The following is a 15,031-nucleotide window of genomic DNA, read 5'->3' on the forward strand; positions in this document are numbered from 1 at the left end:
CCACACAGACACAGGATGGCAGCTGGTCTGGGCTAACGCAGTCCCTGAGGTTCCTTCCAGCTGAGGAGGAGTTTAAAATGGCTTTTTTTGAGCACTAACCTCAAATTGGTTAAGGTACTGAGGCCAGGTTTTATTTAATCCCAGCCATTAAGGAAAAAGTCAATAAGCAATAAGTGAAGGACACAAGCCCTTCGGTCATACCAGCCACATTAGTTGATCACATATCACTGGTGCACCAGGTAAATTTCCAAGCAATGAAGTACCATATCCAAACTGGACACTAACAAAAACTACTTTTTCTTTTGAGTATTCACTTCTTTTCACTTTTTTTTCTTTTCTTCTTTTTTTTTTTTTTTTTTTTTTCTTTTTAAGGAATAACCATGTTCACAGATCATAAATCCTTAGCATGTAATGCTCTATAAAATGTAAATACATATAATATGCAGCAGATCAAACTCCTCTGTATGTATGGTATATTTTACCTAAACAAAAATAGGGTTCGTATCTTAGAGATGACTTTTCATATATATATTTTTTTCCTTCATATTACTTGGAAATCCCCTTTGAAATAACCCTGCGTCCTCTTTTTTCCTTTGTTAGGGTGGGGAAGCCCTTGCTGGCATCCTGCACCTCCACCCCAGAGCAGCTTTTTTTGCTCCTGTAGGAGCATCAGCACTGGTTAGCTGATGAGTTAATCATTGAAGAGAAGGCAAAGGAATGGAAAAAAAATGGGGTTTTCCGTTTACTGTAAGAAAAATAGAAATCCTGTTTTGTTTTCCATTCCACAAGGCACTGTGGGGTTTTGCTGTTGATCGTGCTCTTGTCCTCTTTTATGTTTGGAGCCCACCCGGCTTCAACACGCATCCAGAAAAGGTCCTTCACTGCCCTGCTGCCTCGCAGCTGCTTTCATCTCTGATTAAGCAAAGCTGAAACCAGAATTTAATCCACAAAACTGGAAATTACATGGGAGGGGAGGAGCAGGAGAGTGCTGCAATTGTAGCCAAAGGGCAGCTGAGTAATTTGTCTGAAAAACCGCCCGACTTGGTTTAATCCAATGTTTTCCAGCTCTTTCACGTGGAAACGTAGAGCCATGGCAACCCCAATAAATATGGTGAGCATATAATTGCCAAGAGGCACAATGTTTATCAAATGCATGTGTAGGTTTTCCAGTATATCTGATCCTCTTTCTTAACAACAGCCATTGTCAAGGCTCAAGGTTGTGTTATTCCAAGTGATAGGGATGGGCGGCTCATCGGGAGTACTGTTCATAACCCATATAAGACAAAATTTATCCGGTGGGCTTGAGATTGCAGTGGCTGCTAGTATTTGCTCAAGTCCTTTTGAGTATTTGTTAAAGATGCTGGGTACTGGAAGCAGGACATAAAAATGCTAGCACAAGGAACTGAGCCATGCTGGAACATTTTCAGAATGAGCTGATACTGGATAGGCTGCCACGGTGGCATTGTGGAAATGTGTGACCCACAGCATGTCCTGAAATGTGCCTCCCATAGGAGCAACTAACCCCGGTCAGGGACTTGGGAGTGGCCTGCAGAGCTCACGGATTTCAGCCCTGGGTCTGTCCCTGAGGAGGGACAGAGGAATATTTCTCAGGCACCAAGACATTCTTCATTGGCAGACGCAGAAACAGACGGACTGAGACACTGCTCCCAGCCCCAGAAGGACTTTTGGTGCAGGTGAGGAACATCTCAGTCCTGGTTATTCCCACATGGTCCCCATGCATGGACCACTGGAGCTCGTTTGGGAGCCCTCACCAGACCCCTGTTAAACATTGCTTGTATTGGACACGCTGGTAATCACTGCGGTAATCATTTCTAAACTTTCCATTTAATATTTCCAGCAGCTCTCATCCTTGCCAAAAATCTCTCACTTTACTGCCAGTGGTCAAACCGCCACCAATTTCAAGGGAACAGAGATAAGAGAATGCTGAGAAACAACACTGTAATATTTTACACATTTCTGATGTGGCCTGGTTCAACAGCTTTCCAAGGTAGAAAGCACAACAGTTGCTAACAGCAGAAACACAGCTAATTACTTATTTCAGAATTAATAAGTTGTGGCACAGTCTGTGAGTCATTTCCTTCTTGAACCAATTTTCTTACTCATCAAATTTGCTCACAGAATAGCTATCCTGAAGAAAGGATTAGACAGGGAAATTTTCCTGATAATAAATTTAAAGAGACATCAGCATCTTTTAAGACCATGTCCCATATGATTCAATGACAAGCAGCTAAAGGCATTTGCAGAATTGAGTTTGTGCAATAACAACATAGCTAACAAACTACATCATGAAAGAGGAAAAGAAAAACAATAGAAAATATTTATTGACATAGCATGTGCATTGTATAACATCTTAATATAGTGAAGGTTTGCATTTATTTTCCCAAATGAGCTGTAATTTTGTGCAGCTTAAAATATAAAAACACATTTTTTTTGAAGTTTGCTGTCACTCTTTAAAAAACTAAGAACATTAAAGAATCATAAAAGCTACCTCTTAAGGTTTTTAACCTAAATACTACCTCACACTTGGAGCAAAAGGCTGGTGCAAATAAAAATGAAAACCAGGGACTCAAATGTGCTTCCAAATCCTTTGAGGTTATTGTGCAATTTTAAGCTTTCAATCTAATAATATATATATTTTTTTTCATTTTATTCCTTAGTCCAGTAGATTATAGATGGAAGTATCTGCAATATGCTGTGCTTTAAAACTAGAAAGAATTGACTACATTTCTACAAAGCTACCAAACATATTAAAGGTATTTAAAAAAATATTGGCTAGGCTTTGTAGATACATGCAAAATGCAAAACCAATGCTTAAACACTTCAAGTTTGGGATTTTTTTTTTCCTTTTTCCAACAGGGAACAGCCTTGGCAGAAATCCCACCAAATTGTCAGGTTTGGAAATGTTCACATGGAAGAAATTGGCGTCACTTACCACCCTCTCGGTGACGCGGTGTGCCAGGAGGTTTGCGCCGCTGACCCTTTTGGCTCTGTTGCTTCCCAAGGACCCTGACGTACCGAGCACAAGCAAAATCCCTGCGACTTTGGGCAAGGACTGTAGGTCAGGGTCCACAACAGCTGCCTGTCAATGGTCCCTGCCAGAACCTGAACCCTCCCTCTCACAGCCCTTTCCTTGGTGCTCTTAGCTGGGAAGAAGAGCCCCATGCTTAACAGTGAGAGGAGATGTTCGTGCAACTTATGACTTTTACATCTTAACTTATACTGTTGTGCCTTTCCCACCTGCCAACTCTTTCTTACAGTAGGTCCTTCTGCTACCTCACGGCCATTTACTTTTCACTTTCTTTATCCTTCATACACCACCTCCTTCTTCCTGGTCTTCTGTAACATCAACTTCTTTTGCTGTCTCTTTCTGTAGTAATTGCTGCTTGCAGCAAGCTGATTCCTTATCAGCAGAGTAGGAGGAAGACCCCAGCTGCTTCTTTCCTCCACTTTTAGATGAATTATTTTCCTACTTGGTCATATTCTGGGTTGATTCATACTCTATACAGACTCATAAATCTGTAGAATTTGTATGGGTAAGTTATGAAGTGATCAAGGAGAAGCTTTAAGCAATTTTGAAAGCATTGGGTACCACATATCTCACATAACAGAAATAAATTTTGTTACCTAACATTGTGTCTTTCTTTTGTAAGATAACATAGACTTAATTTTTCACATCCCAGAGAACCTGCTTGGCTTCCATTATACTTCTCAGAGCCCAAAACTAAACACATGCACAAGTGTCTTGCAGAAGCTGGTCTGGGTGTGTTAATGGTTTGTATGTGAGGTGTATCCTTGGCCTGGGGAAAGCTTACAAATTGCCAGTAGCTCCTTAGCAGAAAAGGGATTTGTCTGAGCTTTTTTTTTTTCTTTTTTTTTTTTTCTTTTTTTTTTTTTCCCCCCTATGCCAGAAAAGCGGTTAAAGGAAAAGCTCAACTCCTATGGAAAAGCATTAGTACTGAGGAAAACAAACAATGCCTACTCCAGTACTTGAAAAAGGGGAAAATTATTTGCAGAAACATTGCAAGGGATGTGTCCACTTGTATGCTGGGAACCCAGCCCTGATGCCTGTGCACTATACTCCTTACTAGGAACACCCCCTCCTGTATTTTCTCATAGATAACAAGATACCAACTGCAGTTCTTTGAAGGCAATCTGAGATTTTGACAGCTCAAAAGTTCTTGTCCTACTTGCAGTGGCTGTTACCAATAGCCTAATGCAGGCCTCTGGGGCTGCACGCACCAGTACTTAAATACCTGATTTATGAACTACTTAGGAAGTTCTTGTAGTAAGCAGTAACAACACCTACAGAAAGCATTTCCTTCTTTATTAGGCTAAGCAGCAGATTGAAATGTTGTCTGGCATTAGGATATGACAGGCATGAACATTTTGGCCACTCATGTCTTCCACTTGCCTGAAGGTGCTGGCCCAGACAAAAGAGTGGGTGCTTTCCAAGGCCATGCTTGTATGTGTCTCTGCATGTGCACTCAGACACAGAGACTTGAATATGTATATATATAGTTGTGATTAATTCTTATGTTGCGCTGCCCAGCCTCTTCAATCTCTTAGTACCATAAAATAAGGCACTGGACATCCTCTGAGGATAAACATTTCTTACCAGCCTAGTATGAGAATTTCAGGTTGTGGCTGAGGTATTTAAAGCAGATGATTATTAGAACAAGACCATTTGAAAGCTGACATCAACATTTTTCGTTCCTACCTTGTCCCTGATTCCCAAACTAATAAAGAAGTCATGGTATTTCCTCTCCTAACGAGCACACCTAAAGAAGACTCCCCAAACAATGGATTTACTAAGCTACTTTATCTTGATCTGTTTTGGACCCGAATTGATGTTGAGGATAAAACTGTAACAAAATCCAAGGAGCTATGCTGACTTATATTGATTAACCATATGGTACCTTATTTGTTTCAGTAACTATGGAAAAAGGCACGTAAGAAACACATTATAGAGCCACCTAAGGAATATTGTAGGCCTGCTGCATAGAGCAAGAACATTAAATATTCGACTGAGGTGATTTAAAATTAGTCAGTGAAGCTGTATGTCTTCATAGAGATGTTAACAACAACAACAAATATAATTAACTTTAAAACCTTAGACATTAATTTCTAAACTTTAAAAAATATTAGTTTTCTGCAAACAATCATACAAGTTTAAAAAAAAAAAAAAAGTTAAATGTTGCCTGGAAAGGCTAAAGTTGAAAGAAATAATTTCTTTTACAGTGAGATTTCTTCCAATCAATGAAATATTGCTAGAGTTATTGTATGGAAACAACTGTTCAATCTTGATCCTTTGGTAATAATACGTGAAAGAAAGTTGCCTGCACATTCAAAGTGTCAGGTTTTATATTTTCAATCATCTACAAAAAAGTGGGTTACTAACAATGATCATATTTCATTGAAAAATGTTATGAGCAAATTTCAAATATACCAAGAAACAAATCATATTTTTAAATCTTGTTCTTTTTTTTTTTTTTTTTTTTTTCTTCTGCATAGGAAGAAAATTAATTTTGGTCAGTATAAACCTAATCATCAAAAAATTAAGTATTGCAATGGTGAATAATTATAAAAGTAACGAAACCCAATGGATGTGATCTGAAATAGAGTGGATGTGATTTGAAATATTATTTTATATTAGATTAACATAGCACCATAACAATCCTGTGCGCTTCAAAATCTTGATACAAAATACAAGATTAAGACTTGTGTGGCAATCAACAGCATCCAATTTTTTAAAAAGGCAATTCACGCGTCAAAGTCAAGCTCTCTTGTTTCATTAACTCTGTGGTTCAGCAATTATATTGAACCAAAGTTTTTGATACCTACTGCTGCTACTGAGCAAGATACCTGTTATCATCTACAGGGTAGTTCTTCCACCATTCAGAAGGTGGTATAATGTGGTTGGGAGAATTTTTTAGTTTAACCCTGTGACTCATGTTGAGGTGGAGCCTGAATATGACATGATTAAAACTTTGTAAAACCATATAGACATGCCAAAATATTGCTTTCCAACTCCGAGTCTAATACCCAGAGTATCCTATCTATGCAGCTGAATTCTTATAAACTAATTTTAAGAACCTGCAAAAATGGTTAGCACCCAACAAAACTCTCATCTGTGGCTTTGAAGTGAAGTTCCAAATGATTGTCAAACAGCCACTTCTGAAGTCTGTGACCTTGCCTAATGGGAAAGATAAACGTTTGAAAAGAAGCTAAAGCTACAGTTTTCCAAATACTAATTAGAAAACAAATGCATATATTTAAGACTTGTATTGCTTCTCAAAGAAGGCATTAAGTTATGCTCAGATGTTTCTTCTTCTCCCAAACATGGAAACTTCTCTGTTCTTTAATTTCTCTTTGTTGTTTCTACTGAGCAATGAAGTGAAAACTTGCCCTTTAGGTCTAGTCATCAGCTACAAAAATTTGGGGTTTCCATGGGAGTGTTCCTCCAGCAACCAGATTAGGAAACTTTCCAAAATAACAAGCACAAACTAGATTGCTGTTTTTCAGCATGAAGCTGTGGTCTTCAGAAAATGCCAGAATAATTTTTTGGTCTCATGCAGTACTCTGGATCATTCTGCACAGACAGTAAAGTGATGTACACAAAACTTGAATTTGAAGAATTGGAACTGAACCCTGAGAAAAGAAAATCCATTGAAAAAACATATATTGTTGGATACCAGTTTGAGAAGCTTCAATCCTTCCCTTGGGGAAAAAAAATGACATACAAGCGTAGTCATTTTTTTTTCTGACATGAACGATTTGAATTTATCACAATTGCGGATATAAATATAGTTTGGGCTTTTAAGTGCAGATCTAGGGTTGATTACAATTAAAAATATTTTGTTTGACAACTCTACCCGCTCCCCAACCATTCAGCATTATTCAAGTCACCGTAACATTACTTGCAAGCTTTGAGTTCAAAAGCATCCTGACGTAGAGTGATGTTCTTTCGGTAACTGCTGGCAGAAGATTTTCACTCTATTATAATTTGGGTGCTAGGCAAGTTAGTTTCAGCTCTCTTCAGCCTTGTGTGCAATTCTCGTCATTCCCATGTATCCAGAAACAAATCTGGGCATATTTAAGAGGAGTAATTCTTACTGCTACATTATAATCCTGCTGTTCCCCATTGACATCCACCCACTGATGGCCCGAATAAACAGCAATGATCTTGCGTTTCCACTTCTTTTTGTTTGGCTCCTTAAGACGGAGATAGATACCAGATCCAGTGGAGCCAGGCTCAGCATCACAGTACTGATAAAAGAGATCGTTGGACTCATCAGAAATGCTACAAAATCTGTAGACCAGCTGCCCAGATCGGTCGTTGTCAAAACCTGAGAAGTGGATCATGCTCCCAGGCATCATTTTGATGGTTGGGCTGATTCCTAGTTCCATGTATTTCCTTTTGTGGGGACGCTTCAGCTCAAGAACAGCATAATCGTAATCCAGGGCAATATCCCCAGAGACACCCTTAAACCAGCCTTTTGGGATGTGGGTACTCTTCACTCTGGTCCACTGGAAGGAGGGCATGCCATCCGAGGTCTCCTGCTTCCTCCCAGATCTCCTCTGCTTTCTCCCACCACCTTTGGATCGCCGCCTCAGTCCTGTGTCAACTTTAGGATCCTCTTGGGCCTCAGACGCTTCTCTCCTACTTCTCTTAGCTCCTTTGCGTCTCCTGCCATCACCTCTGGACTTTGTTTTCATCAGGCCCACCCTCAGTCTTTTGCTGCCTTTAACATAATCCTTGCCGTTATGCAGGCAGTGGGCAGCTGTTAGCACGTGCTTGGGGGAAATGAGAATGCCACTACAGCCGGTGGAGACCTTCACAGCTGTGTTGAAGGGAAAGTTGGTCATAAAGCGTTTGTCGTAGATGCTGAACCTACTGTCTGTTCCATATATCTGCCTTTTCTTCCTCAATGACTTATGTGTAGTTGTGTTTCCAGCTGAACCAGGTGTTAGTCCAAGGACATTCACTTCAGTCAGGGTCCGTGTGCCATTCTCGAAAACAGTCTCATAGGATAAGAGGTCCTTCAAGTCAGACAAGCTGGGCACTGGCAATTTTCTTTGACACTCAATTCCACATACGCTGTTCAGCTCTAAGTTGGGTTTTGCTTCGAATTTAGGGCTGTCAAGGGAGAAAGTTCTTTCACTCACAATTTGGGGAATCTTCTTTAAGTGCCAAGTAAAATCTTGTTCAGTTTCTGTTCCATTAACAAGACCCAATGTAGGCAAGAAAAATATGAAGAGCAGTAACATGTGCTCCATTTTGTCTATTTTTTTCTAAAACAAGACAGAGAGATTTGAAAATATGCAGTTGAAATACATGCAATTATCTCAGTATCTTAAAAACACAATCATGCAATATATACACAGAGGAAAGCCCAGCCAAGTAGGAGGGAGAAGTCTGCTGACTCATGGCATGCCTTTTTCCTGCAGGATCCCACAAAGTCTGCAGAAAATCTACTGTCTGTGTCTTATGGTCACATGTGACCACCTAGATTATGGTCACATAGGCCCACCTAGATAGGGTGACACACCACACAAAGAGCTAACACTTTAAATCAGAAAGACAAAAACAAAACAAAACATATTATTCTCATCTGTAGCTGGGAAACATGCAGAAAGAATGTGAAATTGTTAGAAGTCTGTGGCAGAGCCAGAAACCGAACTCAGAACTCTTGATTTTGAGCTCAAAACATTACTGAAAATACCATTTTTCTCCTTTGGCAGCAGTGCTATCAGTGGCATTAACCAGCTACTAACCGCTGCCATCGGGAAAGCTGCACTCCATTCTCATATCCTTTATTCCAATTACATGGAAACCTCAGCTGTGTAGAAAGAAAGAGCCTATGATTAAACTTTAAAAGCCAAGCAATTCAAGGGTATGTATGTGGTTAAGCTTTCTGGTTTACATTGTGATGGGAGTATAAATCAGGGCAAAGACAACCTCTTGCATTTTCTTGAGCTTTGTTTAGAATGAGTAGCCCCACACAGTGAAATAACCTGGTTACAGGCTAGCTAAAGATACAGCATGAAAAAAACAGAGGAGCATGTGTGTAACATGGAAAAAGAAGTGGTAACATCACTTTAAAAGCCAAACAATGGACCAACAACTATAATTTTGAGGCATCTACACCATGTAGACATAGTTCTTGCCTGTGAGAGGTAACAGCTATCACTTTTTAGCTAACTATGCGCTATGGCTCAAATGCAGCTTGTTGATTCTAAAGCCAAATTCGGAGGGCAGTTTTGTGTTGGTGTAGCTTTTGATGCTTTTCACCTTAGCCTGCATGGAACACTGACTTTGACCTAGAGTTTACTTACTTGGATATACTTGAAAAACATTTTACAATACCATATATATAATTAGCCTGGCTTTAAAGTAGCTAACTCAGGTTTTGGAGAAGATGTGTGAACTTTTGTAAGACATCTGGAAACTACAGTGACTCACAGGCCTAAGCTCTGGGGTGCATGTAATCATACTGAAAGATATTTGAGGATTTTGAAAGCAGAGCAGTCATCCCAGTAGCAAGATTTTGCAGGGAGACACCACTTGGCCATACCAGTCTAGTTTATTAGTATTGCAAAAATGCACATCTTGTATCCACATTGTTCTCCATCGAAGATTTCCACTGCTTAACTACTTGCATTAGAAAGCATCTCCTTTTCTTCACATTGAGCCTGTCAGAGGCTAACATGGCTTGATGTTAAATCATGTGATAATAACATGGAAATTCTGATTTTAATATGCTTTGTCCTAACAGAGCTGTTGAAGAGATACAAGGTATGAAGAAACTCGCTGCTTCCATCGGGCTTGAGAATGCCTTTTCTAGGTTCTCTTCCTAAAATGCTCCTCCCGTTCTCAGCTCTTCTTCAGGGTCTGGGTGTTTGATAGTTTTCTGTAGCTGAATTTTGTGAGCACTAAGGAAAGTTAATTCACTAACTGCTAGTTCATACAGAAAGTCTTAGAAGGGCCTTGGTTGATGTCATTTCACTGAGATGGCTGAAGCCTTCCCAGCTGGATTCATAACGAAATTTGTTTTGCACAGAGACATCCTACAAGCAAGTGGGTAAGTACTGTGCCTCCTTCCAGCCACTCTTTAAAAAGAATAAAACAAAACAAAACACACAACCCTGAATAGATGCATCGGAGCCTCCTGTTTGAAACACTATACTCAAGTGCTCAGTACTTATAAAGACAGTTTTGGACACCATGGTTTCCATCATTTATAATGAGCTACTTGTTTTTTGTAATGAACTAAATGGGCAACTATGCTTCAGTAGAACTGGAAGAAGTCCAAGCCAAGGAGCTTGATGAAAATGGTAATTTTCATTACAGGGCAGAGTGGTCCCAGTAGGCAGCATTGTCATTTACAGCCAGGCACTCAAGGTCTGTTTACTAACCAGAACTCTATTGCTTAAGCAAGGACAACATCAAACACAGGAAAAGACAACAGTTGCTATGGCCAGCACAGGCTGTTGGCACAGGGGGGAACACAGGGATTTCTCTTGCCAGGTAGCAAGGATGGAATTGTGTAGATGGCTGCAAAGACATGACTGCATGGTGAGAGAAGGGGAGAGGGAATGAGGCTATAAGCTGGGAGGACAAAAAGATCCCCAAAATCTTACTCTCACTTTCTGCCACGCTGTTCTTTGCTCTTCCTCCAAACCCCAGGCTCTGCCCTTTCTTTTTCTTTGCTCCTTTCCCATATAAATTTTGGGTTGGCTTACAGTAATTAGAAGCCTTCAGTCAGCTCTGCCTTTATGACAGGATGAATTGCTTCAGAGAAGACAGAAGATGATAAAAACCAGAAAATGAAAGAGAGTGTCTTGGTGCTGTGAAAATTTTGATACTTTCCCCCTGATTTCCAAGCCCAGTGGATAAGTGCAAGGACTCCGTCCTCATTCCAGCTGCCATGCATACATGTAAAGGCATTTTCAGCTCTTCTCACGTCCTGTTTCTATCATTAACCCCTTCTGCACTTATGAAACATACCTGTGTTCTACCTTTTCAGGATATCATTCAAATATCTTGTCAGTATGACCTATATAACCTCAGAAGAATGCACTTCAAATGATCAGAAGGTTTGTAGACAAGCAGTCCTGGACTATGCTTCTCTTCAGGCTACCCCAGGCTGAATTTATTTGTCTGTGTAGCTCAAACAGAAGAAAAGTTTTGTCCTACTGCCTCATGGTGTTTTATCTTGGTTTGTTCAGAACAGCCTGGGCTTGTAGGAAAGTCAGCACAATTCACATTAGACTTGCATAAATTCAGATGCAGTTCTCAGACCACAAAATATGATAAGCTGAAATACTACCCAGCTCCTTAACTGCTTTTGGCCTTGTTCTTTAAATGGTCTGAAAGCTGGAATTGACAGCTTTGCACTGACAAAGCAAAAGGGAGGACATTTTTGGAAATCTCATACTCCCTGCAAGAAGCCATCACCCTAACCCTATCCACCACTGCTCCCTTCACTCCTCTGGATGTCAGTGCACAGATTTCATCCTGCACTCCCGCTTATGGAGAAAAAAATAATAAAAAAATAGAAAAACACAGCGACTCCTGGCTCTTACAAAATTTAAGCTGCTTCAGTAGGCGTGAGAAGAACGAATTTTACAAGGCTTTTTGAAAACTCTTGTGGGTTCCTGAAATTACACCAAAAAAAAAAAAAAGGAAAGGAAATTTAAATAATAACAATAAAAAAGAAATAAAATAAGAGAAAATAAATGGAAAAAAAAAATAAATAAAAATGATTTCTGTTTCCCCACGGGGGCAGGGAGAACCCCCGGACACCCAAGTGTCGGCAGCCGCTGGGTGGCGCGCCCGGACAGCGGCACGGCTCGGCACGGCTCGGCTTAGCACGGCTCAGCACGGCTCGGACCGGCTCAGCACAGCACGGCTCGGCTGGGCTCAAACCGGCACGGCACGGCTCGGTACTTCTCGGACTGGCAGAGCTCGGCAGGGCTGGGCTCAGACCGGCACGGCTCCTTTCGGGGCCAAGCGGCAGAGCACGAGCGCGTTGCAACTTTCTTTGCAACCCTGCTCAGCCCTCTCCGGGAGCCTCTCCCAGCCCCGGGGCTCGCCACCAGGCAGCCCCCGCTCCTCTCTGCCCGGGGCTGCGCCCTCTTCCCCTGCCAGGTTTGGGGAGGGGGCCGAAGAGGGAAAATCCCCAACCACACAGCCCCATCCCGCTGCGGTCCGGGACAAGCTGAGCGGCTGCCGGGTCTGAACTTGCCCTGGGTCCCCGTCCCCGGCTGCTCTGCCCGAGCCTGATGCCCTGGGGGGACATCAGCAGAGAAACAGAGATTGAGAGGGGGAAAAAAAAAAAAAAAAAAAAAAAAAAAAAAAGGAGGTCGTTGGGTCTTTGCTTTTTCATCGCCCGCTCCGCTTCTGCTCACCGTTTGTGTGCATCAAGCGCTTGGAAGTCCGGTGTTTTCCTGGGAGAAGCCGAGGATCTGGAGGGGAAGGCTCCCAGTCGCTAAAGCTCCTTAGCCATCCTCTGGTCCTGCTTTCAGGCGTGACCGCGGGAGGCTCTGCCTTGCTGTGGCTGATCCAAAGGAGTTCCCTCTCTCCCGAGCCTGAAAGTTAAATACCTTGGCACAGCTCTCTTGCGATTCCGAGATAAATCTGCTCCCAGCGGTGACGAATCTGGATAAAATTAGTGTCAATTCCAAAAAAGAGAGCAGGAATGGTAGCACAAATACTGCGGGGGTGAATCAGAATTAAAGGAGAGGTTGTTTTGAAATGCGAAGAGGCTCCCTCCGTGCCTACAGCCGAAGCTGTACAGAGGCAAAACCTCCTGAAAGGGGAATAAATGTGCCCCTCTCGTCTGTCCTGCTAGTCGCCCGTGTTTCAAAAAGAAAAGAAAAAAAAAAGGGGGGGGGGAGAGGGTCAGAGCAACGTGTCGCTTTTCAGTCCTATCAAAACTGCATCCCTTAGGCTAACGCGGCAGGGGCTTTACACCAAATCCTGCACAAGCCCCGGGCACCGACACCCCTCAGCTCCCCCAAATTTTGCCCGGTGGCAAGGACACGGCCACCCCCAGCCCTCCTCCTGCCCCGCTCCCCGGCGGCTGCCGCCCCGGCCAGGTGCGGGCAGCCTCCCCCCGGGCTGTACCTGGCTCCGATGGAGCCCAGGGGAGGGGAAGCGGCCACCTCCAGGCTGTGAGAGACCCCCTGCCCTGTCCTGTCCTGTCCTGCCCTGTCCTGCCCCGCCGACCCCGGCCCCGGCACCCGCCGCCGCCGAGCACCCGCGGCTACTGAGGACGGGGCGGGGGTGAGCTGCCGGGTCTTCCCGGGCGGGGGAGGGGATGGAAAAAGGGAAAAAAAAAAAAAAAAAGTAAGGGAGGACGGCAGGGAGAGAAGGGGAGGGCTGAGAGGAGATCCCCTCGGGTGGGATGGGGTGGGATGAAGGCACGGGGCGGGGAGGCGCAGCGCCGCGGAGAGACGGGGTCATCCCGGCTGGGGCCGGGCTGGGTCTCCCCGCCCTTCCCTCGGGGTCCCGCAGCGCCTTCCCCTCCCGGGCCATGCTGGGTCCGCTCCTCAGGAGCCGCAGCTCCGCTCATCAGGGCCCCAGCCCTCCCAGCACCTCCCTCTTCTTCTCCCCTCTCTTCCTCCCACTCCGTCTAATGCTTCTGTCTTCCCCTGCCCAGGCTCCCGGAGCACGTCTGGTTGTAGACAGGCAGAAAACCCAGCACTAGAGCTGAGCTTTGGTGCCTTTTCTTCACCCTTGCCAAGGCAGAGACCTTTGGCTGGGGGTCCGTGGGTCCTGTACCATTGCAGCCCCCCTGGAGGAACCAGGAGTCCCAGCTGGTGTCCCACAGCCCCCTGCCCTACAACACAGTTCTTCCTGTGCTGTGCAGGTGCACCACACGAAAAAATTCACTCATTAAAGACTTTTGCAAGAGTCAACCAGACTCTTAACCAGAGTCAATTCAGTGAGTTCTTCTGCTGAAATCAGCTCGTGCTAGACGATGGCCCTCTTGATTTGCCAAAACCGGCAGGAAATTTGTGGCATTGCTAGAGATCAAGTTGAGATCTCCAGAGTGCTATTTTGTTGTCGTAATCATAAGAATATCTTTCCTTTCAAAGACTTAACTTTTGAAACTTAGTGGAACTAATTGTATAAGTAGGTTGGAAACAAGGCATTGGCCAGGAACTGCAGCCTAAAGTTTCATTTCAAATTTTTGAGTTGATTTCTTCAAAATGTTAATTTTCTTGCAGGTCTGCTTTTGTTGCTGCTTGTGCGTACAACTTAAAAGTGTAATACTAATTATTTATGTACCTGAGAAAATGAGCTGAAGGGTTCCCAGTTTAGCTGACAAGGGAAGATAGAAATTAATGTTACCAGGTAGTTATGTTTTACAAGCAATTTCTTGAACATAATCACTTTCACACTGGGTCAGGCCAAAGGCTTTTCTAGACCAAAAGGCTCTGAAAGAGAATTAGTATAGGGCAAGATCAAGCCCTATATCAAGTAGTCCCTTTGGGCACTTTCCCTACCACCATTATTTTAAACTCAGAGGTTTCCTGTGGCAGATGTAGTTTCTACTCACTTAATAACCTTTGCTGGGATTCTTTATCAGGCACTTAGCCATCTTCCCTTAAACCTAGGTAGGCCTTTAGCATTCACAGCTGCCTGTGGTGGCAAGTTTCACAGGTCAACCAAGTGTTGTCCACTACAACTGCTCTCTCACTTCCCCTCCTCAAAGGGAAAGGGGGAGAAAATACAATGGAAAGGACTCAAGGGTTGAGATAAGGACAGGGAGATCACTCAACAGTTATCATCATGGGCAAAACAAACTCAGCATTGGGAAATTCATATAATTTATTGGGGTTCCTTTATTGGGGTTCCTTCCATGGGATGCCATCCTTTCCAAACTGAGCCTGCAGGGGCTGCCCACAGGCAGCAGCTCCTCAAGCACTGCTCCCACACAGCTCCATCCCACGGGGTCCATCCCCCAGGAGCAAACTGCTCCAGCACGGGGTCCCCACGGGT

The 15,031-nt window shown here is 43.3% G+C and overlaps 1 protein-coding gene across 4 annotated transcripts; it reads right to left on the reverse strand.

Annotated features, from left to right (window-relative positions):
- Positions 1-2,324: 2,324 nt before the first annotated feature.
- Positions 2,325-13,312, reverse strand: PRSS35 (serine protease 35). 4 transcript variants are annotated; one of them, XM_027454949.3, is made up of 3 exons: positions 13,151-13,312; positions 12,433-12,612; positions 2,325-8,313 (listed from the first exon to the last, which is right to left on the reverse strand). In XM_027454949.3, exon 3 carries the CDS (start codon positions 8,296-8,298, stop codon positions 7,057-7,059), a length of 1,242 nt encoding a protein of 413 aa, XP_027310750.1. In that variant the 5' UTR covers positions 8,299-8,313; positions 12,433-12,612; positions 13,151-13,312; the 3' UTR covers positions 2,325-7,056. The 4 variants fall into 4 exon arrangements, with proteins under 4 accessions (XP_027310750.1, XP_038032621.1, XP_027310749.1 ...); XM_038176693.2 differs by having other exon boundaries at positions 12,433-12,661; XM_027454948.3 differs by having other exon boundaries at positions 12,433-12,682.
- Positions 13,313-15,031: the final 1,719 nt, after the last annotated feature.

Source organism: Anas platyrhynchos, chromosome 3 (assembly GCF_047663525.1).
Source record: "Anas platyrhynchos isolate ZD024472 breed Pekin duck chromosome 3, IASCAAS_PekinDuck_T2T, whole genome shotgun sequence".
Classification (NCBI taxonomy): Eukaryota; Metazoa; Chordata; class Aves; order Anseriformes; family Anatidae; genus Anas; species Anas platyrhynchos.